This window comes from Dermacentor albipictus, chromosome 9, assembly GCF_038994185.2.
Source record: "Dermacentor albipictus isolate Rhodes 1998 colony chromosome 9, USDA_Dalb.pri_finalv2, whole genome shotgun sequence".
Lineage (NCBI taxonomy): Eukaryota > Metazoa > Arthropoda > Arachnida > Ixodida > Ixodidae > Dermacentor > Dermacentor albipictus.
The window spans coordinates 241,825-267,673 of NC_091829.1; the positions used below are offsets into that span (position 1 = coordinate 241,825).

The 25,849-nt window shown below is 49.5% G+C and overlaps 2 protein-coding genes and 1 non-coding gene across 5 annotated transcripts in view; 1 reads left to right on the forward strand and 2 right to left on the reverse strand.

The window, feature by feature from the left end:
- Positions 1-740: 740 nt before the first annotated feature.
- Positions 741-4,213, reverse strand: LOC135909210 (uncharacterized). The gene has a single exon (XM_065441077.2). It carries the CDS (start codon positions 3,842-3,844, stop codon positions 1,664-1,666), a length of 2,181 nt encoding a protein of 726 aa, XP_065297149.1. The 5' UTR covers positions 3,845-4,213; the 3' UTR covers positions 741-1,663.
- A 379-nt stretch (positions 4,214-4,592) lies between these two features.
- Positions 4,593-4,667, forward strand: TRNAS-UGA (transfer RNA serine (anticodon UGA)). Its single transcript has one exon. It is a non-coding gene; the product is annotated as a tRNA-Ser (tRNA).
- An 18,715-nt stretch (positions 4,668-23,382) lies between these two features.
- The window catches only part of Pi3K21B (phosphatidylinositol 3-kinase regulatory subunit alpha), a 144,554-nt gene continuing 142,087 nt past the window's right edge, over positions 23,383-25,849 (reverse strand). For all 3 annotated transcript variants that reach the window (XM_065441076.1, XM_065441075.2, XM_065441074.2), the window contains one exon: positions 23,383-23,838. In XM_065441076.1, coding sequence (XP_065297148.1) covers positions 23,493-23,838 — 346 coding nt within the window. In that variant the 3' untranslated portion in view covers positions 23,383-23,492. The remainder of the gene's footprint in view (positions 23,839-25,849) is intronic.

Genomic DNA, 25,849 nt, shown 5'->3' on the forward strand with positions numbered 1-25,849 from the left:
AAGTTTTTGCGTCCTATAACTTACGTTGGTGTGTACTAATATTAATAATTTCTATTGTTTTTCTTTGACACATTGAGAATAGATCTAGTGCACTAAATGGTGCTTTTAAACATGTGTTGTACAGCTTATGCGTATGGCAGAACGCCTAATATGGCATGCGATATGCATGTGAAGGACTGTTGGCAGTTGGAACAAGTTGGGAACTTGCTGGATTTGCGAGACTCGGGTCAACTCGCCCAGTTGCGACTCCTGCGAGTAGCAGCAGACGACGTCGACAATATGTGCGAATGAATTAAACGACTAGAGGAACAAGTGCGCCTTCGTTACGTTGAGATAACTGCTGCAGAAGTGGAAATATCCTAGGGACGTTTTCTAAAACGGACACTTTCGGAGATAACACTTTCAGGGTGCGCTGATTGGATGGTTGAGCAAAACTGGTTGAGCTGATTTGCTGGTTAGACAGAAACGCTCGAATCATACAACGCGCCGTGTCCTACGTCACGCGAAAGTGATAGTATCGCCGAAAGTAATCGCCCGAAAATACGTGCCCTGCCTCGAAAACTCGAAGGTGAACGACGCCATGTGGCAGCCATGGTACACGAAAAGCGTGTCCAGCAATATAACCTAAGTCGAGTAAATCGACGCGAGGCGGCCATGACAGACGAGTGTGTGCGTACGTGTTTGTGTATGTACGCGTAAGTAGAGAAAGACTAAAACGAAGAGTGGCATGTAACCAAATATAGGCCTGGTGCAAGTATAACACTAATATTTGCGTGCACATTTGCGTAATCTGTTAAAGTTTCACTGCACGAACACAGATTCCCACAGGCGCGTGGGATCCGCTGCAATTCTTTTTCTGAAGAAGTAAAATGAAGGCAATGTAAAGCTCGAACAACGTTTGTATAGTTAGGTCTGACGGTGTTGTACACATTATGAACCAGAGGTAACATCGAGACGCACCGAGCGAAGCGGGGAAAATGTGTGACCCGGAGGAACAAATTGACATAGAAAACGGTAATGTTTTGAGGGTCGAAGGTTCTGTGAAACAAGGTGTCATGACCAAACGCAACTCGTAAAGCGACAGGCACGGCTCTTCAGGACAGTCATAATATTGGAAGCGTCATTATCCGAGTTCGCATGGTCATATAAGACATTCACTGCTAGTAGAATTGATAAACTATGCATGCACATGCACTTTTGCGTCACGGGCCACTCCAGTTGCCCCTCGTATGTATAGCACCGATAACAGTGTGCTGCCCTCTTTCTTAACTGGCTGCAGTGTTCCGAGGTGCACCTTGCTGCCATTCTGAGTGTTCCGGCACCCCACAAGTCATCAGCGTACTACTGCTTGTCACTGATGCGAATGCCCACTTCTTCTACCTTGCAACCCCTACATCCGTATCGATGTGGAATACTTCAAAACAGCCGTCAAGTCATTCTGTCAGCCGCTAGTAGTGTTCTCATGAACGACATGAACGCCTTAAATTCGAGGTAAACGTTGAGAATGGGCTTCTTCACGGCTTCGGCCAGCGATGCATTTGTGCGATTTAGCGCCCTCACGCGCTTGTGCAAGAGGCGCAGTGGTCGTATTTATTGCGACGCACTTGCTTAGCAGGGAAGCTCGGGCGAAAGGAGCACTGCTCGACTCGGCAGTAGCCACACGTCACGCCGCCGGGGCGGACTCACTGAAGGAGATTGCCGTCACCACTTCGGTGACGGGTTGGCGGCTAGCTTGCGGCTTGTACACGGGCTGCGGTTGCGGCGTGGTTCGCGCCAACAACTTGTTGACATCCGTGAAAAACTCGAAGGGAAATCCCCGGTCTCGGCCGTTGCCAATGACGTTATCCTTGTCGTCTGCGGCTGTGGTCGGAGGCTTCGATGTTGTCGTGGTGCGCGGTGTACCTGCCGTAGCCATGACTGATGAACCGATTTTGTTGCTAAAGACGCGCACTATGGTCGCGGGTCGAGGCGTTGTGGTTGACGTTGCCGTGCGCAGCCGCTCCCAACTGAAGGGTGTTGTCGCACTGAGCTTGAGCGTCGCTGTTTGAGTCGATTTAGGGGAAGATGAGTTTGGCGGCTTGCTGGTCAGAAACCACAGCTTCGTGGATCTTGGCGGTGTGGGACTGGCCAATGTAGGTTTCGCTGGTACGGACCTGGGAGGCGCAATGGTGGTCCACCCGCCGTACCAACTGTACGTGCGGTTGTCCTTAGCGGGTGGTGACCTGGTAGTGGTACGCGGCGGGGGCGTGGGACGGCGTCTGCGACTGGGCTTTTTTCTAGGCGGCGGGCGCTTTATGGGCAACCGAGAGGCAACCTGTCTGAGTGGCACCATGGGTGGTGGCGTCGTCTGCCGTGGTGGCAGCAGCGGATATGGTGCCGTGTGCCGGGGTACCAACATCGGAGGCGGCGCCGTCTGTCGGGATACCACCATCGGAGGTGGCGCCGTCTGGCGGTGTGCCACCATCGGAGGTGGCGCCGTCTGGCGGTGTGCCACCATCGGAGGTGGCGCCGTCTGGCGGTGCGCCACCATCGGAGGTGCCGCCGTCCGGCTGGGTATCACATGATGTGGCACAAACATGGTCTCCGGCAGGTACGAGACGCCCAGCTGAGACCACGGTCGCAGCTCAGGGGAGAACGGAGGCAGTTGTGGCCGTGGCGGTAGGAAACGATCTGGATGTAGCGAGGGCCGGCCAAACACGTGCGCGTGTGGCCTGTGTTCAGCCTGGAAGGGAGTCGGTGGTGGCGCTGCGCCTTTGGCCGGGGGCAATCGTAGTGAAGGCCACGCGGGTGGATCGGGCGGAAAGAAACCCCTGAGCGGGAAGTGAACGCTGGGCAGCCAGCCACTTTCTTCTTCCCTGGGAGGCGGGAGGCGCAGCGGCTGCCGCTTAAAGAACCGCGACAGCAGCAGCTGGCGCTTTCCGCGCACTGAGCGAGCCCTTCTACGAGACGACGACCTGTGGCGGTACTCGAAGTATCCTGAGGGCGTCTTGTAGTAGTTACCCGTTGGTCGGCCCAGAAGCACTTCAGCCATCGGCTGCCACGGGGGCCTCGGTGGCTCGTAGCTGGCCGGCTCCGGCTGGTAATAAAAAGGGCGACCGAGCTCGCTCGGGTCGTACACCACAAAAGAATTGGCCCCAGAATCGCCGCTGCGAGGTTCCTCGTAGGTGACTGCGCTCTCGTGCGAGCGCAGATTATCGAAAAGCGCGTCGCGATCGAAAAGTGGCTCCGATGGTTGCCAGCCGCCGTCTTCGTGGTGCTGTACCGGCTGAGACCACTGCGTCTCGTTGCTGGACCACTGCGCCTCGTTGCTGGGCCACTGTGTCTCGTTGCTGGACCACTGCGTCTCGTTCCTGACGCCTTCATCGTCCAGCCAGTCTTCGTCTTCGTCGCTCGGTGGCACGGTAGTGGTGCTGCGCGGCTTGCCGAATACAGCCACTGGCGTGGGCGACAGCGAGCTGCTGGGCGCCGGAGTCGTCGTCGTCGTCGTCGTGGGTGGCCTGGTCACCGGCTTACGCAGGCGCGGCGTAGTCGTGCTAATGTTGTAAAGGCTCTCCGAACGGGGACACAAATCCAATGCACCAGGTTCGTAGTCGCACATGAGGAGCCGCTGATTGAAGGTGGACTTTGGCGGGCACACGAAAGAATACCGGTCGCCCTGCGCGCCGCAGTAGTGGAAGACGCTGCAGCGCAGGTCAACGTCGGCATAGTAACCGGTGGCTCGGCCCTGACAGCTGAACTTGACATCGGGCAGCTGGAGCGGCGGCGGTGGCGGCGGCTGTGTAGCGGCGGCGGTGGCGGCGGCCAGCGCCAGGAGCAGCGGCAGACGCGCGGCGGTGACCGTCATGCTAGTGGCGCAACCGGCGCATCCCTGCACGGCCGCCAGCCCGCTCCTGACCCAGATGGCTGGCTCAGCCGACGACCGCGACGAGGAAGTGGAGCGCGAAGCGGGTCACGAAGAGCGCCTACTCTGTTTCCGGAGGGGCGCACATCTTCTCCCGGCCGCGCTCTTCTACCATGCGTGAAATCGCGGCGGAATTCTCGGGCCGCACGCTTCGTGGCTTCTCCTGAGCAACGACTAAATCTGATTTTAGGAGACGGAAAGGCAAATAGACCGACCTCGGCGTCACGGGCATACCCTCTCCGCCAAGACGGCGCATGCCGGTATACATTTCGGCGCATTTCTGGCCGCACTGAGGTATATATGCTTACCGCGTAGAAGTGCCCATCAGCGTTAATTGTAATGATAAGATCTCGAGCATCATGAAGTCCATCTTGCTCGGGTCTATATAATGTGCAAGCATATGTCAGTTGTCGCTCTCTATAGCTTGAAGAGCAGCGCCCAGCGTCGCTTCAGTTCTGTATTGTGATATACCTCCATACGTAATTAATAAAGGGAAAATCAGACATCCACCTGTTCGTAGCAATTGCTACAAAGGAAACCCATACGGGTTCCTCGAAAGAAAAGCCTCACAGTTGAAGAAACATTCGTCCTGGTCCGGGACTCGAACCCTGGATCACCGCCTTTCCGGGGCAGCCGCTCTACCATCTGAGCTAACCAGATGGCAGTGACTTCGCTCTGCCATCTGCTAACCGCCTGGTTAGCTCAGATGGTAGAGCAGCTGCCCTTGAAAGGCGGTGGTCCAGGGTTCGAGTCCCGGACCAGGACGAATGTTTCTTCAACTGTGAGGCTTTTCTTTCGAGGAACCCGTATGGGTTCCCTTTGAAACAATTGCTACGAACGGGTGGATGTCTGATTTTCCCTTTATTAATTGCTCCTCTCCAGCTTGCGGGTTTGCGTAGTACTATTACGTCAAACCTCAATACGTGTGGCCTAAATGGAGTGTAATTCAACATATCATTAGTTAGCGGTGATGAACTCAAGTTACAATAATTCATGCAAAGAACACGGTTCAAATGTAAACAGGTTCGCGCAGTATCTTGCGCAAACCATACATCGTGGATACCTCGCGCAGAATGAGCTTGCCAAAAGTTTTAAAACCAATTCGTTTCTGAAGTAAACAGGGGAACGCAGAAGCTGCAGCCGTGGGGTGCCATTGGAACAACGTTAAAGTAGTTACAAATGTGTTTAGAACACATTGAAATGTGTATTAGAAGAAGAGCACACTTCGAAATTATTAATTAGATCTTTAGCGGTGGAGAAGCGCGACACAGCGCCACCAGGCACCGATCACTATGGGGGTGGTACATTAATTCTTTATTATTTTTTATTATTTATAATTTTAGCCTTTGATTAATCGATTTTGATGCTGGGATTTTTATCGATTAATTGTTTAATCGAAATTTTCGCCTGGCACATTAAAAAGGCTGAAATAAATTTATCTAGTTTTGTAGGACCATATTTCAATGTTTAACAGGTGGAACCAAATTAGAAATACAAGTGTATAAAGTTTGATAAAGAATAATATTCAATCTCTTCAAGACTAACTAGAGTAGGCAGTAGTGGCCTATGAAAAAAAAAACAATATATTGTACAGAGGCGTGATGTAGGCGAAGAATACATTTACAAAATATTTACAAAGAAAGCTAGGGCCAAAGAACATATCTGATCCGGCCCACGTGCAAGCGACCTCGTCGTCGTCTTCATCGCTCTGCCAAACCTTGCGTTTATCCATGTATCGATCGCTCCGTAACATCACCCTCTGGTGGCAGAAACGCCGTCCTTGCAAGGAAGGTGAAAATCTAGAAGGGCAATAGGGGTTCAGCCGGGAAACGCGAACATCATCAGTTGGTAGCGAGGAGGTCGAAGAAGCAGGGCCCAGGAGTATAATCTCGTAACTGACGTCACCGAGTTGACGCAGCACCTTGTAGGGCACGGTGTAACGTGGGAGGAGCTTCTCTGATAGGCCAGCGCGACGGCACATGGCGACCACAGGACGACCAGTGAGCCAGATGTGAAGTGCACATTTCTGTGTAGGCTGTCGTAAAAGGACTTTCGGGATTCTTGCGAAGCACAGAGTCGGTCGTGGGAAAGTTGACGAGCTGCAAGGATTCAACCAACGACGTCACTGGCGTATTCCGAAGGCGAGTGAGGAGCCGACGGAAGGAGATCTCTCGACTAGTAATGCAGGATGTCGGCCAAACTGTAAATAAAACGGTGAATATCCAGCGGTGTCATGCCGTGACGAGTTGCACGCGAAGGTAACAAATGGTAACGTGCTGTCCCAGTCATGTTGATCAGGTGAAACATACATGACCAGCATCTGAGTTAGCGTTCGGTTCAGGCGCTTGGTCAGTCCGTTCATCTGTGGATGATAAGCGGATGGTGAGCTTACGTTCAGTGGAGCAGGCGCGAAGGATGTCATGTACTGCTCGTGAGAGGAAGTACCTCCCGCGATCGGTGAGGAGCTGCCGAGGGCGCCACGATGTAAATTAACGTCGTGAAGGAGAAAGTCAGCGACGTCTGTAGAACAACTTGTCGGCAATGCCCTGGTGATTGCGAAGCGCGTGGCGTAGTTTGTCGCGACCACGACCCATTTATTTCCCGAGATGGACGTAAGGGAAGGGCATAGAAGGTCAAGGCCGACGCGGAAGAATCACTCTGCAGGGATATCAATTGGTTGTAGCTGGTCTGCAGGCAGTGGTGAAGGGTGCTGGCGGCGATGACAGCGTTCACAAGCAACGACGTAGCGGCACACAGAACGGTAAAGCAGAACAGAAAAGCCAACGCCGGACAAGGGCGTATGTACGCGAGACACCTAGGTGACCGGCAGTCGGTACGCAGTAGAGCTGCATGGTGAAGAACGCTGGAGCGTAGATGGCGAGGTAGGACGAGCAGAAGCTCTGGGCGATCTGAGCTGAGATTACGACGATACAGAACGTTGTCGTGTAGCTGAAACAGGCGAACAGAATGGTCTGGTGATGGAGCAGTTAGACGGTCGATGATAAGCCTTAAAGACGCGTCTCGTCGCTGTTCGATGCGATATCATCCGAAGCAAGGATGGACAGTACGCAGGCGCCTGAGTCAGGGTCAATGAGGTCGGAGGCATCGACAGGGTGGCGTGACAAGCAATCTGCCTCTTGGTGCAATTGTCCAGGTTTGTATTGCACAACAAACGAGTGTTTTTGGAGCCGTAGTGGCCAGCGGCCGAGACGTCCAGACGGATCCTTGAGCGACGAGAGCCAGCAGGGGGCATAATGTGGTCTGTAATCATAGGAAAAGTTCGACCAAACAAGTAAGGTGTAAATCTGGTGACAGGCCACACTATAGCCAGGCACTCACGTTCAGTGATGGAAAAGTTCCGTTTGGACGATGAAAGAAGGCGGCTGGCGTAAGCGATGACACGTTCCTTGCCGTGCTGTTTTTGGCTAAGGACGGCCCCAATTCCAAGACCACTGGCATCGGTGCGAAGTTCTGTATAGCGATGAGGGGTCGAAATAGGCCAGTATTGGTGGTGTAGTCAGTAGACGGATGAGGGCAGAAAACGAAGCTGCTTGTTCGGGTCCCCACACGGAAGGAACGTCCTTCTTCAAGAGTCCAGTGAGAGCGTAGGCGATGTCCACGAAGTTTCGGACACAGCGACTAAACGAGGAAAATAATCCTACGAAACTCCGAATATCTTTGACTGAGCACGGCACGGGAAATTGTTGCACTGTTCGCACCTTGTCGGAGCCTGGTTGAACACCGGCAGCGCTTACAAGAATGATTTCCTGCGCAGGAGGTTGCTTTGGTCGCCGGTGCATGGAGAGCACTAAAAAATGTCGGGGGGGGGGGTGCTGAAGCCCCATAAGCCTCCCCCCCCCCCTGGCTACGCCCCTGATTTACATAGTTAATTCACCATAGCAGCAATCACATGAACGAAAAGTTTCGTGGTTAAGATCGAGAGTCAATCAGTTGCAAACGATGAACTGCTTCATAGTGTACCTCAGTAGACTTTATCGGCAATACGGCACACCCTTCACTCAACCGCAGCAATCGACTGTCGTTATGGGCGAGGCACGCATTGTTCACGAAAACCATCAGTTCACTACAACTTCGAATTGAAACCATGAAGCAGTTTTTTACAGCCCCGATTGCAATGCCTTAAGTATACTCGAGGTACTACAGCGCAGCTTAGGGCGCCTAGAAACAGAAATTCAAGCACCTTCTGCCTCACCATGTCTCGATACAGCGTTAAATATACAAACTGAGAACTATTCGCTTCATCTGTACATAAAACAGAACCTCGCAAATCTTCGTAAGGAAAACACCACAAGCCTTACACTTGATTTTTGAACCTCCACTGGTATATATCTTCAATATGTCCCATGAAACTTACTAACGACGCTTCGGCTTCTTTCTGGATGCAGCCATACGGTCCAGAAGGCATATTTCACTAAAAGAATTTGGGTCGAGCAGTCTGTGTCAGTTCGCCGAACAGATTCGTTATGTATATTCCTCAAGCAACAAACACCAATACATTTCTGAAGTGAGTTGCACGGAAAAGGGAATATATACACAGGGTTGCCTGTGGCCACGGAGGAAGGAAACTAAGGAGAGGCCCTGACGTCACTCTTTGTGAAGCTAAAGTGAAGCCGGAAGTCGGCGTTGCTGATGGCGTTGCTCCGCCTATCGGGCCAGCTCTCCTCTCTTGTTTACATTTCTCGCGAAACCACGCCGCGCTGCGCGCAACCGTGCTGCTCGGACCCGTGCGCTCCGCAGCAATACTAAGCAATCGTTAGCACGGTAGCATGATTCCGCGAAAGAGGGCAAAATTTCCCGCGAATATTCCTTCGTCCGTAGCCATTAGAGACTTTTAGCGTGTCCGCTATTCCGGCAAACTGGGGCGGTTTGGGTGGATTGCCGGATGGTCGGGGGCGTAAACGTGAGTGGCCGGAGCGGTGAAGCCGCCTGGTGTTGTAGAGCTCAACCAGACAAACACAGAGGTAAAATTGCAGTAACCTACTTTATTATGCTTCGCTGCTGGTGCAAATTTTCGGCAGCGGTGTAATTGTGTTCACAATTACGCTGCTGTCGAAAACTTACACCCCAGCTAAGAAGAATATAGTAATTGGCTCTGTGTTTAGGTGGTTGAGCTTTGCACCACCAGCTGGCACCACCAATCTGGCCGCTCACGTTTATGACTCCGCTCATCCGGCAAATCGCCCGCGCCTGCCGGAGTAAGGGACGCACTAAAATTCTTTATTGCCGTGGCGCGGTACATTGCGTACAGCGTTGCATGCGCGTTCATTTCACGAACTTTAGCTCGTCCTCTCCCACCTGGCCACAGCAACATGCGGTAGAGCACGGTCCAGATAACACAGCGCAACAAAACACGGAGACCAACGCAGCACGGTGCCTTTGACACGGTACGAAACCTACGGAGCTACACGTGTGAGCGCACAAAACAATAACAAAGCCGCCATTGTGGCCCGAAAGGCGGGGCCACTACAGCAAAGAAATAAAAAAAACAGCAAAACAAAGGAGAACCTACTACGTCATTTCCTCCACACTTTTCTCCTAGCGCGCGGAGGGGGTAGGGCCTCTCCTCAGTTTCCTTCCTCCATGTCTGTGGCAGATATCTCAATTCTAGTTCATGAGCTGGTCTATTCGAAGCGGCGGACAATACTTGCACAAAAAATTCAGATAAAAAATTGACTAATTAATAAAAATTCACTATCAAGTTTTAAGTAATTACATTGTGGCCCATATTCTAATTTACATATTCTAGCCTTGGAGTTCGCAAGGCGGATCCACTTGGAACCAATTTTCAAGATGACACCAGTTTCGAGACAAATTCCCGAACTTTGCGGAGAAATGCGTTGGCGTTCCAGTTGATTTGTTAACAAAACGTCGTTTCATGTACTGAAGCACACAAGCAACTGGAACGCCAATGCATTTCTCCGCAAAATTTGGTAATTTATATCTCGAAACTGGTGCCGCCCTGAGAGTTCGTTCCAAGTGGATCCGCCTTGCGAAGTCCACTGCTAGAATTTGTAAATTGCAATATGGGTGTTAAGATAATTAGGTACAATATAATTAGTGAATTCTTCTTAAATAGTCAATTTTGCATTTAAATTTTTTGTGCAAGTAGTGTCACTCGCTTCGAGTAGATCGGCTCATAAACTAGAATTGAGGTCTCTGCCACAGGCAACCTCTAAAAATTTTCCAAGTGTTTGCTGAAACACCCTGTATATACTGGCATTACTTTTACTCTCTCTTGGTCCCTGCATGGGAGACGTCCACTGCGCGCTGACGCGCGTCCTGCAGGACGTTTAATGAAGTTTATCCGTTTACTTTTTTGTATTCTGCAAACAGCTGTAAGCCTCAATCAGCTTTACTTCAAATTACTGCCACTTAAACACATGAAAAACCGCCTACATTTGAGAAGCAGTTAAGGGGGGCACGTCGTGTTGTCATAGCGGTTGCAGGGGCGTCGAGCATCACCAGCGCCCTTTCAGCCACTCGCGTTCAACCGCGGTTGCTAAGGCGCTCTGCCTTCTAGATTTTCAATATATGCGGACCGGCCTCTTCCACGGTCCCTACTGCTCCCGCGGAAACATTTGCGATGTTACCACCTGTTTCACCGCGCCCGGCAGTCGGCGTCGGAGCGTAAGCGAACTCGACACCACTCCGCCATGCCGGCACGCCTAGGGACAAATGCATCAAACACGTACTAATCACCTCCGTAGTGCCGTAGGCAGTCATATATAAAAGGAGCAAAAGTCCCCACATTTTCTCTCTCGCACCCGCTATTACTCACGCATGCACGCAAACATCCGGCGCCTCCGCAAGTGCCACGCCTCGCTGTACTTCCACGTCAGGTTTAGTGATCATGATGAAAACACAAAATAGCGTTTTGCAGAACTCCCACTTTCTCCAAATATTTCAAAACGCATGATCTCTCGACAGTAGAGTGCCGACATCGCGGATAATGGCTGCCGTGCGGCCGCCATGTGTCGAGAATAGAGCCTTTGCTAATGTTTTGGTGCCAATAATTGTAGCCTTGAGCTAAGTTCCATCAATGCGCAAATTAATCTTGCTTAGGCGCCTCACGAATTCCATGAATTTCAACATTTCTACATCTCGAGCCTGCTTTCATGGCTTAGTGTTGTTACGTTTCGCCTCCGACGTGCGGCATAGCCGGCGCGGAAGCAACGGACGCCGGTGCTTCGTTCACAGCGGCGGACATTTTGGCCAGTTCAGCGCTGTCCCAACGCCTCCTCCAAGCGCGTCCAGGCATGTTTCAATGCCACGTGTCTTCGTGTGTGTGCGTGTGCGTGTGTGCATGTTGGTGCCCACGCTTGTCAAAGCGCGGCAGCCGGTGGAGGAGCTCCCCAACTGTGAAGCGAGGAGGTCTGACCGGCGCCGGCCCGGCGGATGCGTCACTTCTTGTCACAACGTGTCCGGGCGCCGCCGTCACGTGCGCCTCTATCGAGGCGTGCCTTCTTGCCCTCTACTCGCCGTGCAAGCCGACGGTCGCGCCACTGGTGGCGGCCGGCCTTGCGCAGAACACGCGGGAGAGGAGCCTGGCGCGCGCCGTAGTTTCTTGTGTCGTTGATCGTGCTTCTCTGTCTTATTTAAGTTTTCAGAGCAAGATAGGCAAAACCATTCGCACGTGTGGGGTGGCCAAAGCTTCAGGGAATGTCGAATAAGAATTGTTCCAGGGTGGGGGGCTCAAATACCGGTGAAAACGTGCCGGCGATACGGTTCTAATCATTCCCGGCAACGCCTCATCAGCGGGAGCTACGGTAGTGTCAGGATTGGGGGCTCAATCCCATGGTCCGTGGTCCTTTGCCAAGATTGGAGTACGGCATGAATTCGGAGGTAGCTGGCCCATGCCGTCGTCCAACTTATTTACGCTGAGATCGTTGATGAAGTGAAGAACTGCTTCTCATCGAGAACGAGGAAAAGGGTTTATTTACAGAAACTAAATCAGTCTAACATGACTGCTTGAGAAAAAGAGTATTAGTCCAACAGGACTGCATGAGAGAAGTGACTCAGTCTAACATGACTGCTCAAGAAAAGAGTATTAGTCCAACAGGACTGCATGAGAGAAGTGACTCAGTCTAACATGACTGCTCAAGAGAAGTGTTCTCAGCATTCGCACAACCACAGTTTTTATACACTCGATCCGCCGGTCCTACGACGCGGCGACTGTTCGTTTACTCATCACCAACGCGCCGCTGCTCTGCAGACCAGTTTACGTTCACAAAGGCAACCGCGCTCTGAGGTCCGACGACGACGTTGTCAGGGTGCCGTTCCGGGAACTATCGACGCCGATCGAGGGTCGCTCGTTGTTCCGTGCCACGCCAAAACGTGAGACGCACCAAAATACGTCGTCCCCACGGCAGTTTGTCCGTGCGTGTCAAATCAGCTCCGCGTTGGGGAACTCCGGAATCATTGTTCACGCACCGAACCAGTTCCGTCACAATGTCGAAGGGGCTGGAGGAAGGCGGCGGATTCCAGCGCAAAGGTCGCCTCTTTGAACGCCTCGCAGCTGAGGCGACGGAGAGGGAGAGGTGCGCGTCTTGCACCCCTTGTCGTAATCGGGTGGCAAGGTGGCAATCCTGCTCAGCGGCTCGCCATTCTTGACAGCGCCTCCATGGCCCGAAAAATCTCGACTGTCTAGCGCTGACAACCGCTAGGCAGGAAGAGAACGGCTGCTGGTCAGGGGGGGATTGATGTCTTGGCTCGCAGCGACCACTTGTGCATTGATGTCACCGCCCCAAAACATCCAACAAGGACAGGCAACTGCAAAATGAATCCCACAACACGGCTCTGCGCCGAGATGGCGTGCATTGGCTATCACTTTAGACTCGCTAGGCTTCATAAAAAAAAAAAACAACATAAGTGCAGAAACAAAAAAAAATGCTACATTTCACTATGCCAATTTCTGAAGCAAATTCCTGCTGACAAATTCAGCAATTAATGGAGGGAATTCTGCTGAATGAGAGGGGATTTTCTTCGCCTAAAGAAAAGCTAACACTAGTAACCCCAAAATTTAGGCGGGACCCTCAAACGCAGAATTCAAATTAGCCTGCTCAAACCATCCGCATTGCTATGCAACTTTCCCTTCTTATATCTAACGGAGAAGTTGTACTCTTGGAGAGTGAGGCTCCATCGGAGCAAGCGGCCGTTTTTGTGTGACATTTGATTGAGCCACGTCAGAGGACAGTGGTCGGTCTCGAAGATGAACTTCGCTCCGTACAAGTAACACGACAACTTCTGGGCGGCCCAAACCAAACAAGCGCATTCCTTCTCTGAAGCGCTGTAGGCTTCCTCTCTTACATTTAGTTTACGGCTGGCGTAGAGGATAGGATGCTCCTCGTTATCGTCGCCGACTTGACTAAGTACCACGCCCATACCTCTGTCGCTTGCGTCGCATTGAACTATGAATTCCTTTGTGTAGTCTGGCGCGCGAAGCACAGTGCGAGAAACCAATAGCGTTTTCAAACTTTGGAAAGCGTTCTCTTTGTCCTTATCCCAGTGTACGTTACTCGGTGCTCCCTTTCGGAGGGCGTCTGTTAATGGACTTGCCAATTGCGAGTAATTCGGAATGTACCGTTGATAGTACCCCACAAGTCCCAAAAATGAACGAACGTCCGTTTTCGTGCGCGGCTGAGAAAAATCTCCAATCGTCGCTATTTTCAGCTCAGCCGGCCGTCTCATGCCCTGACCAACAACATGGCCCAGATAAGTAACCTGCGAACAACCAAACCTACACTTTTCCGCTTTCATCGTTAAGCCGGCTTCCCTCAACCGTGAGAACACCTGTTTGAGGTGCGATACGTGTTGTTCCCAGCTGTCTGAAAAAATGGCTACATCATCAAGATAAGGTAAGGCGAACTCCTGCAAGTCTTTTAGGACAATATCCATTAACTTAGAGAAGCTAAACGGCGCGTTCTTCAGCCCGAAGCTGAGTGCGAGAGGGCGAAAAGTGCCTACAGGCGAGATGAATGCGGCATAGCGGCTGGCACTTTCTGAAAGGGGAACTTGCCAGTACCCCCGCACGAGATATATAGTTGAAATGTATTTAGCAGCGCTAACTCTTTCAATTCGTTCCTCAATGTTGGGTATCGGGTACAGCTGGCAGGCTCTCCTCAACTGTTCTTTTGTCCCTCGGGCCTAGCTCGGATTCGGGTATTGAAGTTATGCCCTTTTCTGCTTCCGCTGGAGGAGCTTGAGCATTTTCAGCCGAAAGCGCCGCGATCTTACGAGCTTGGCCTCGGGTCAATGCCTGTACTATGCCCTCTCCCAGTTTGAGCCCTCTGTCACGCAGTAACTGATTCGAACGATTCGAAAAGATGTAGGGATACTGCAGTGACAAAAATTTGGAAACTGCAGCCTCAGTCTCTAGCTCCCCGAATGGTCCACTGATTTTGACTTTGGCCATGGGCAGACACACGCTGTGTTCTTCTACAACCTGTTTTATCCATGCTACTTCTCCGGTGAAGTCATCTACCATCACGTAAGACGGATGGACAATGTCCAGCGTGGCGGCACTGTCTCTTAGCACTCGGCATGGTTTTCCATTAACTTGCAGGTCGTGGAGATATGGACTTAAAAGTTCCATATTCTCATCTTTTTCCTCTACGTAGGAAAAAACTACGCTAGACTTCTCGCAGTTTACAGCTATATGTCCCAGTTTGTGGCAAGCGAATTGGTCTAACAGATTCGAATTTTCTTTTCTGTTCTTTTTGTGCGGTTTCTCCGTTAAGTTTCTCCTCGCTCTTTTCTGCGGGCTTTTGCGCCATGTCTACAGGCTCGGATCGTCTAGTTTGCGCACCCTTTTTGAACGGAAATGGTTTCCGCGGTCCATTTCGACCGTCCCAGTTTCCCTCCTCGGCGTTCAACTTTCTACGGGTTGCGTACTCTTCGGCTAATTCAGCCGCCCTTTCCACAGTGTTTACATTACCTCTGTCTTGCACCCACAGTTTCACAGCTTGGGGGATGGTTTTGTAAAACTGCTCTAGACACATGCATTCAATGATCATGTCTCTGCTGTCGTACGCTTCCGCGCTTTTAAGCCACTCGACTAGGTTGGCCTTTAAGCTATACGCAAACTCCGGATAGCCCTCGCTATCTTTCTTGCCTGTGCTCCTAAACCTTTGCCGAAAAGCTTCGGCTGAAAGGCGGTATTTCTTCAGGAGACTAGCCTTAACTTTTGCATAATCATATGCATCCTGCACACTCAGTCTGGCGATTACTTCCGCTGCCTCACACGGCAACATAGACAGCAACCGCTGTGGCCATGTACTCGGGCCGAAGTTCATCTTTTCGCAAGTCCTTTCAAAATTGCTTAGGAACAAGCCTATGTCGGTCCCGACCTCAAATGGCTTTAATAGCCTGTCCATGCGGTATGATTCTGCCTCACTTGATCGTCCCAGAGCGCCTTCACTTCCTTGAGACAACTCCAAACGTTTGCTTTCAAGTTCAAGTTGCATTTTTCTTAACTCGCGATCTTTATCGCGTTCCTCCCTTTCTTTTCTCTCTCGTTCTTCTCTCTTTTTCAGAAGTTCAAACCCCAGTTCAACTTCTTCCTCACTGGCCTGTTCGGAAATGATATGCAATAATTCTGATTTTAGCATTTCTTTACGTACATCTAGGCCCAGTTCCTCACCAACAATCAACAACTCGTCTCTCAGCAGTGTCCTTAATTCCATGACTGCTGCTTTACTGCCTTGATTCTGCTCTCTAAATCTAGCTAGGAAAACACAACCTAGCTAACACACAACAATCTAGCTTCCCTACTGTTCTAAACAGAATAACCACAAAATGAAGCCTAGAGAGTCAAAGCAAAAACCAAGCACTCACCGCAGATACAGCACCATGTCGCAAAGTCCATCTCACCGCTGTCAGCCAGTTGTCAGGATTGGGGGCTCAATCCCATGGTCCGTGGTCCTTTGCCAAGATTGGAGTACGGCATGAATTCGGAGGTAGCTGGCCCATGCCGTCGTCCAACTTATTTACGCTGAGATCGTTGATGAAGTGAAGAACTGCTTCTCATCGAGAACGAGGAAAAGGGTTTATTTACAGAAACTAAATCAGTCTAACATGACTGCTTGAGAAAAAGAGTATTAGTCCAACAGGACTGCATGAGAGAAGTGACTCAGTCTAACATGACTGCTCAAGAAAAGAGTATTAGTCCAACAGGACTGCATGAGAGAAGTGACTCAGTCTAACATGACTGCTCAAGAGAAGTGTTCTCAGCATTCGCACAACCACAGTTTTTATACACTCGATCCGCCGGTCCTACGACGCGGCGACTGTTCGTTTACTCATCACCAACGCGCCGCTGCTCTGCAGACCAGTTTACGTTCACAAAGGCAACCGCGCTCTGAGGTCCGACGACGACGTTGTCAGGGTGCCGTTCCGGGAACTATCGACGCCGATCGAGGGTCGCTCGTTGTTCCGTGCCACGCCAAAACGTGAGACGCACCAAAATACGTCGTCCCCACGGCAGTTTGTCCGTGCGTGTCAAATCAGCTCCGCGTTGGGGAACTCCGGAATCATTGTTCACGCACCGAACCAGTTCCGTCACAATGTCGAAGGGGCTGGAGGAAGGCGGCGGATTCCAGCGCAAAGGTCGCCTCTTTGAACGCCTCGCAGCTGCAGCGACGGAGAGCGAGAGGTGCGCGTCTTGCACCCCTTGTCGTAATCGGGTGGCAAGGTGGCAATCCTGCTCAGCGGCTCGCCATTCTTGACAGTAGCAAAAATGGATCGTCGCTTCGAAGGGAAATTTCTTGTTCTCATCCTTTCCTTTGTCTCGTCGGTGTTTTTTTCCACTCGATCATAGTTAGACGCGTGGGCAACGAAGTTCGTCTGCAGTGCAGCATGAGGTTTAAAGGCATTTCGCTAAAGTTCGGGATGCTGTTTGCCGCTTGTTTTCCGCTTCTTTACCGCGTTGCGCTAGCTAGGCAGCACGACTACACGAGCGCATTGCGTTGTATGTTAAAGCTACTGAAGTTTGCAAGAACTGAAATTGTTGGTTTCATGTGGCGCGGTAAATCCTCGCACCAGCTGTCGCGCACTTCATGTTTTTACATCGATTTTATGCGTGGCTTTGCACATGTTTAACTGTTGCTAGTTGCTGCATGCATAACTCTTGTCGATTCTTTTGAGCTGCGAAGTTTTCATCCTACCTTGTTTGTAAAGGGTATAAATCACGTTGTGTCTTATCGGAATGATACCAAGGAAGTGCTTCTTTAACAGCTTTATTCTTTTCGCCCGAGGGCATCTTAGATATTGTTTGCGTTTTTGGAAATATGTTTAGAAAATAGGAAGTTCAGGGCGAGAATTGCTAATAGTTGCTGCATGTGGTATTTTTGTTCCATATCTCGCTGAAAAGTTCGCGTCCCGTTTGGAAAGTCATCACACCTCGATGCTGCCTGAGCAAACTTAACACGCCGAGTGATTTGTTTGTTTCACAACGTAGTCCCTTCTTGCATGTGAGTTTTGTACTCAACTGAATTTTCTTATACTTACGCTGCAGACGACTAAACCGGGCCTTGCCGCCAGCGCTCATCTACTTTGACTGGCGCTGCTCTGCCTTTACATATATCATGTGGCACCTCTCTCTAGTAATATAAAAAAGTACTGAAAAGTTAGTCAGTCTTTAGCTCTGTACGTTTCCAAGCAGCTCCCTTGGGGAATATAAAATTGCACAAACTGCAGCGGGAACGGTAGTTCATCGGCGTATGCAGCAGAATTGCATCGGCGGTACAGCACTAACACGCGCTTTTATTAACCCATGTGTTTGGTGACTTCGTTGGGTAGTGTTCGCGTTTCCATCAATAAATTAGCAATTACTCTTCTTGAGGCGACTTCGGCTGCACTTATTCGGCGATGTCACATGTATTCATCGGCAGAAAAATAACAACGGCATATGCAGAGACTTCACCGTGCGGATTTGTTTGATATAAATCTGCACTAACGACGGGTGCTTATTATTCAGGTACAGAAGCAGCATTGCGGCAAGGGTAGAATAAAAAAAAAACCATCGAGAGACCGCATCACTCAACAAAATTTATCGGCTAGTGAACATGAGCTCCACGTCATGTAAATGGGGTTCATGGCGTTTGTCTGCGGGACACACCTTGCACGTATGTGGACCATGTTATCCCAAACACCGGTAACATCGTGTTCATACCCGCTCGCACAAAGGTCAGAATCTTCCCTACAGCTATCACCGCAGAAGAAGCCTGGCACCCGAACAAAGGAGAAATCGCAGCCGCGAACTTCAGCCACCCTTGCTGCAAATGGTTGTCGTCTGCTACTGCTCCCGCATGTACTGTTGGAAGCGGCCGCTAGGTGGCTTTCAGTGGCGCCTCTATAGGCGGTGCACGAGGCGTATAAAAGCAGCTGCCCCCAGACGCCAAGCATCGTTGCCAGGTTTGGCTATATATAGCCAAATTGGGCTACAGAAAAAAATTTTCGGCGTCGACTTGGGTGAGTTGGCTACGTGGCTATATTTGGGCTACTGAAAATCTGCGACTTGGCTTTGTTTAGGCTATGAGTGGATCCTTAATCCACGCTCCAGAGGTGACCCTCATAGAGTAGAAACAAAACTTGAAGGCTATGCTTTAGCTGGCTGAGCCAGCAGCGTGGCTGTGCGTGTGTGCGCGAAATGCCCCCTCCCCTCCCCCTCAGTGCCTCATTCTTTGAGCCGATGATTTTATCCTTGACGAACTTAAATTTAGACCGCGCTTCACCGTGCTAACATTTACTCCAGCAATGTTGTCTCATCTTCGTCTTATCCCGACACCCAGTTACCGGGCATCGGGATGAGCCTGGGAGTGGAGGGTGTTTCACAGTGCACTGCACTAACATGGGTATGCTGAGAAATAGAGAGCAATGTGGTTGCGCCATCGTGGCGTCGACATGAAAGAAGGGAAGCCTGGGTAAATGACACGCTCCAGTGTGTCCAAGGCGAAGGTGTCTGGCTGAAGTATCGCGCTAGGCAGTTTCTGACCTAGTCCGCGTCTCCCACGGTAAGCTTTTTACTGACATTTTCCTTTGCGTGTGAAATGAACTTTGATTTCACACACAAAGGAAAATGTCAGTAAAAAGCTTACCGTGGGAGACGCGGACTAGGTCAGAAACTGTGCCTAGCGCCGGATTTTCTGCGTGTCGCAGAAAATCCGGCGTCGACGCCGTTACTGTGTAAAAAATATCCCGAACTACGTTTGCCCTTCGGCTGGCGCATATGCATTACTGAAGTAACTGATTTTCTCAAAGTAAAACGCGGCATAAAATTCGTAAAATACGACTTACACTCCCTCTATAGACATGGTAGCGTCGAACTGTAATTTGATTATACGAGAAAACTATGTTTGTTACGCGGAACCTCGAACACAAACCCCTTTTCTAGCTGCTGTTCCGACATCTTAGTAGGGGGCGATGGTTTGGGCTAGTTGGTTTTCCATGAGACTGAGTTGTGCAGCGCGAAGCAGGACAGGGGACACAGAAAAAAAAACGAGGACAAGCGGTTACTGTCAAGTAGGAGCGATGCGCCCCGCTCGGTTCCACGCAACACCATTCAGATGGCAGTCGCCTCCGCAGCAGCGGCGGCGCCTGCCATGCGAGTGGAATGAAAAAAAAAGAACCAGAAAGCTCGCCTTCATGCATATTGTTTGCCTCCAGCGTTTGCAGGTAAACATTATGGTTGCATACGCTGCAGTTGCCGCGAAGCGTGAGAAGCAGTCAGGGAACTTTGAATGCTATCACATTCCACTCTTAAATGTGAATATTAATGAGCTGAGAGGCAATTTTCATGGTACCTGTTTTTTAATGCAATGGAAAGTTTGCTAGTCAGAGTGTGGTAACGCGGGAAACGCAGTGGAACATTTTTTTGTCAGAATTTTTTCATCTGCAGTGAGGATGAAGTCTTTCACTGGCAGCTTGTTGGCAGCGGTGGTAGGTGAGCGCGATAGTGATTATACGCCGGCATTAGATGGAGGCAGACGACACGTGCGGCCGTAAGTGTGACAAAGTAGTTTGTCTAATAATTTGACGTTCCTGCGATTCATGTTTTCCGAAGTCAAGTACTTTTGCGGTAATAGCTACGTGTTTCCATTGTTTCCTGCCCAACTGCTTTGGTATTTAAACAGTCAAAGCGAAACCAATCGGATTGAAAACGAAACGACGATTTTACGCGTGATACGCAGTTCAGCGTGTTGCCGTAGCCATGCGAGCGCTTTTGATTTCCGAAGCATAGAATAAAGCGCAAGTGTCTAATACTATAGCAACTGCAATTTTAAGCAATAATTATGTTGTATTAAATAACAGCCGACTTACAGTAATCGCGTAGACTACATTCGAAGTACCAAGATTTCATTGCCAGGCCTCGCCACTTGCTAGCCTTTGAGACATTCTTTGCCAATTTTAAATTATAATCACTAGTTCAATCCCGAACAGCGTGTCTGTTTCTATCGCCATAAATCATGATCAGTTCATTTCCATCAACGTCCCACAACACTTTCTGACCAGTTGTCCTCCAAGCGTCCTCCAAGTTTTTTCTTCGTGCTTCCATTCGACATCTAGGGAGACCACGAGGGAGATTATGGAGGTCTACTATATGGCATAAATTTGCATGACAGTGAATTTGAATTTTTAGCCACCTCATAGTGTAACATTAGATTACAGGGTTGTGCGTTTTTGCCTGTGCACTGTTAAAGGGACACTAAAGGTTACTATAAAGTGAACGTGTACTGTTGAAGTACCATCCCAGAAACCTCGAAACGCTTGTTTCGTGCCAAGGACAGACCTACTTTAAGAGAAAAAGCGTTCTGAAGCGTCCGCGTACCTCTAACGCAGTTCAAAACGCCCGCCCTCAGATCGAGGAGTACTGACATCATGGTCTCATAGTGACGTTGCGCCATCGGTGAGTAGAACGGCGTCCGCAGACAGCGCTACGGCTTTTCTGCGCAAAACACAAACGCGCGGCCAGAAACACAGCCAAGACAGAGCCGACAGCAGATCGAAAGCGGGAGTATGGTGGCTAGCGGGAGAAACGCGCGACCTGGTACTTTATTCTATGACGCAAACTTCGACGCTCGTCGCAATGGACCCTCACAACGACAGATTGGCTCGCGATGCTGGGCTCAACTTCAGCGATTTGAGCACTGACGAGCGCGACCTGCTGCTGAGGGCTCGCGCTGCCGGGGTCGTTGCGTACTACGACGGCGGCCTCGACACCGGCTCTCCGGAGCGGGAAAGCAACGAGGGCTTCCCACGACATCACAAGGACGTGGCATTCACACTGCTAGTTCGAAATGAGTTCCGCGAGCCAGCAGAACCCGCACAGCACGACGCGATAACGAAACTACTGAAACTCCGAAGCGTGCGCGGCGCAGAGTCGAGCGAAAACGAAACCTTTCGACCACCTATACTACTGAAGGGTAATGTCAAAATGTTTTTTTCTTAGAACCGAATAGACGTAGACAAGTTGCATTTTCTTCCGCCTTATAATCGAATGAAATGATATTTTTTAATACGAGTAGTTGAGTATTAGTAACACAAATTATGAGGAGTGCTTTCGTCATCGGGCTAGTACCGGAATGACGCTGGGGGGTCTCAAATCGTGTCATGCATTTACCTCGATTTCTCGGTTACAAAAGCTCTGTTCGCGATTATATTGACGCCTTAGACGTTCTAGAACATTGCTCTACCACTTTAACTTGACTTTCTGGTAACCTTTAGTGTCCCTTTAATGACGCCATTGATGGGAGAGCACGTGACTATGGGTTGTGTACGTAAGTTTGTGTAAGCTTCGAATGAAGTTAGTTGTCAGATCAGCGCTGTCCTGTGTTCCTGCCTTGTCTTCGTCATATTGCGCTGCCCCTTCAAGATGTTTAGCTGTTGTAGAGGTCAAGGGTCGACCGTCACGGCCATTTTTTTACGATGGGTTGTACAAAAAGCGATCACCGTAGTCGAATGCGAAAATGTATATACAGATAAAACTGAAAATAACAATGGCTATATTTGGCTACAAATCTGTTTTGCTCTTTTTTTGTTTGGCTACATTTGGGCTACAGTTTCTCTAGCTTTGGGCTACTCCACGTTGTCCGACCTGGCAACACTGACGCCAAGAGAGAGGCTTCGATTTTTTCTGTCGAGTAAGTGCTCTTCCGTCTCTCCACTTCGGTCGATCTGACCGGCCGCTCTTTTGCGATGCTAAAATAAACAAGTTGTTCTGTTAGATGTCGACTCATCCTTTGCCAGGACCTTCGGATGCTTCCAGCTGTGCCCCAGGCCGCCAGGCCAACGCTACCCTTGGGGCTTGCGACCCAGATGCAACAGTGTATCTTTAAATTGAGCTATATTGTTTTTTGTTCCGGGAAGTTCTGGCAACTCGTTGTTTTTGGCAGTTCATTAATTTCCATAATGATAAGCAACTTTGCCAAAAGCTCGTTGTACTTGGCAGAAAACATTTTCAACTCCCCTTTCCATTGGTTCAGTCAAACTGCACTGCTCATCTATTTTTTCTCCAGCCTTAACTCATGCTGCAAAAGCTTTTCACTTGGGTAAATCGTCGATCTGTGTGCTTAAATCATCTCGCTCACTTGCAGTTAGCCTAGCCATTTCATGCTCACTGGTATCAGACTCTTGGAATTCTTTTTGCTTGCATTCAACACATTTCTACGTCGATAAAATGCTTGACACTATACTTTTCAAAGTGACTTTCAATACCTCGAGCAGTTCCCAATATGGTAAAGGCTACAAGACTCGCTACAGCCTACATGTAAAACTGTCGGTTCTTGCCAAAATTCGTTCGACAGAAAAACAGTTATGCACAGCCATAATTCACCAAGTAAGACGGAATGAAGTCCAGTGGAGCACAGAATGGCGAAATGGAAAAGGCCTCTTACCCAAGATCAAGAAAAACCAGTCAGAGCCACATTCAATGCTGTGCCAAGGCCACAACATGGCCTTTGATGCACCATCCTTTTTGTGCCGCTTGATGCCACCGTATCCGTAACTGCTGCTCACAACTTCCATGACAAGCTGTTCTCTGCTTTAGTGCGAAGTCTTATTTTCGGCACAGGATTTCCATTCAGCAGTTTTGTGTATGCAGGCAGGGACTGGACATAGGTTGCTGAGATCAGAAAAAAACATGCCAAGAGCTGCATCAAATGCTCCACCGGACTGTAAAAAGTGATGGAGCCCCAAAATGCCAGAAATTGGTATGGAACAGTTACATCATGCAGATACAGCCAGTCATATTTGACAAGCCGTAGACATATAGCCTACAGATGTTTCAGCTGATCCTTTAATCAGTTAAACAGTTTACAGGTAAGAGAGTATGTGGATCTGTGCCACTGATCCACACTCCCTGTACATTGTACAGCAGTTTTTGTAACAGCTGTATAATGCCTTTGGGCCCTGTGCAGCTACGTGTACCTCGTTGAGGTCTTCCACACTGGAGCGAATGAATAAGCAGGTAAGGAAAACAGCGGTCTTTATTTGACTAGAGAACATTGGTGATAAAAAAAGCAGGCTATGTACACATTATGCAGCAGGTGTCCTGTACTGTACAAGAGGGGAGCCAGCCTCAGCTGGAGCCAAACACCGGGTAGGCCATGGTAGTCTTGAGCAGCGGGTTGTGCTCCTCGAGTGAGTTGTGCGCATAGTGCTGCACCAGGCTACGCAGTGTGGGATGTGTGGTGAGTGGCTCTGCAAAGCCATACCCACGCTCAGTGCGTAGAATGAGGCAGTGGTTGACTTTGCCTTCAGCCACAATGGACAGTGCAAACTGTCCCGGATTCTTGCTGGGTCTCACCAGGAAAGTACCATCGCAGCGACCTTCAAGCAGGCGCATGGCTTGGCTTCGGTCACAGTCAGCTACAAACCAGCTACTGTCAGAAGACGCCTCTTCCAAGCTGCCACTTGCACCTCTCCTGCATTAATGTAGAGAATGTATTAGGACATTTCTATGGCATACAGTACTAATGTCTTATCCCTTCCCCATGTCCTGAATATACAAAGTGTTTCACGTAACTTGAACCAAGGATTAAAAGAAAGTGGTTGACCACAACTGAATGAAAGCAACGACATATGGTTTGCCGTCATGTAGCACTCCTTCGGGTATTTTTTAATTTTTTTATATTTGCACTTCATAGCCAAGTGCACTTTGTTACGTTGTAGAGGGCACCCGAAAACGACCGATCCAATTTTTTGTGGCAACATACATGCTGCGTGGTGATTTTTTCCGGTGTTTAATGAAACTCAGCGAAATATGAAATAAAAACCATGCAACTGCGCTCATGCGCTACCGTACTGCAGCGCTATCAACCGCGCTTCGTGCGAAAGAACCGTGCATGCGGACCATGGTGAAGTGAGCGCGGCCGAGGCATTGGCTTAACAGTGAGTCAGCATCTTTCACGGTGGCACACGGAAAGGTAGCACCATCGTTCCTGATAGGCGATAGGCTTGACGCACAGTTGAGTGCAAGACAATAGCGCAAGAGCACAGTCATGTGGTTTTATTTTATATTTCACGGGCTTTCTTTATACGCCCGAAAAATCACCATGCAGCATGTACGTTGCCACAAAAGATTGGATCGGTCATTTTGAAATGCCCTTTATACATTTCTTTTTAAGAGCACAAAAAAACGAGGACACAAGAAAGAAACACACACCACACCACGAGTGCTAACTGCCAACTGTTTATTTTTTGATAAGCAAGCAATATACATACATTTCACTCAGGAACCTGTACATGTGTCCACATTGTCACTCTCACATGTGCCGATAAACATAAAACCATAAAAGTTACCTGCTGGGTAACAGTGTAGACCAAGATTGGGACAAGCGATCACCAAAGTAACCGTGAGACATTCTTACAGTATCATCAAAAGAGAGAGCTAACATAAGAAGAGAATACAGGAAGAAAGAACAGGAAGAGACCACGAGCATGTGATGGAAACGGATATGGCACATAACAGAAAACCAGTATAAAGGCAAAGGAGGAAGGCATAAAATTGTGTGAAGAAAAAAAGGCAAAGAATAAAAACACCATAACAAATGGGGATATCACACCAATCAACAAATAAGGCAATGGCTTCATGAAAGCAAAAAGGCTCAAAATGTGTGTTACCGAGAACAACCATAGAAGTGGGGGTGAAGGAGACAATTTACAAACGTGGCTATAAGACCTTTTCACCAGGCGAGGAGGAAAGGGCACGCAGCGAGCATTTCCTCCTCTCTGGCTTGCGCGATCCAGTGCAGCGCTGCTTGAAGGTATTGCTATCGCGTGCTGCGAAACAATTTCGAGATGTTTTAGATTGTACTTTGTGAAATTTACACAATGTTTGTTCATATAAGGTCGTAACTACCGCTTCATATAGGCATCGGTAACTACAGTGTGCAGAAATATCTCCTGGGGGCACAAAGATGTGACGAGCATTATCAGCCCTGGAGTGTGTATGTGTTGTGAACTATTTCACATATATCGGTTTTAAATCACCGAAGAGAACCGGTGTCTCTCTACTACCAGCATGAAATGGTAAATCTGCTCACTATCCGATCGCTTGGCATAGGGACTAAAACATAAAACATAGAAGCGCACGCTTGTGTATGGCCAACCTAAGGCGATCACGAAACATCTAATCAGCCGGTGCTATCAAATGTTTGTGACACACTGGCATCGTTCTCACGCATTTCAAGTCTAGTAGGCTTGAAATCACTACACATGAGGCCAATGGCACTGCTCAACACATTGATCACTGTGGTTGGTGAACCAGCATGATACATATATAAGCTATGTGCTTCAGCATTGCCTTTTTGCCCTGTAACACCATGATATCCAAAAGGGATCGCATAAAAAGAATGCAATAGCTATTTTTGAGGACGAAATTTCCATAATACGTGCGAGTGCGTCATAGAAAATGGAACGAACACAACCGAAAAA

What these genes read in the sequence shown, in the direction of transcription:
- LOC135909210 (XM_065441077.2), bottom strand. Translation starts at nt 3,844, where the DNA reads ATGACGGTCACCGCCGCGCGTCTGCCGCTGCTCCTGGCGCTGGCCGCC.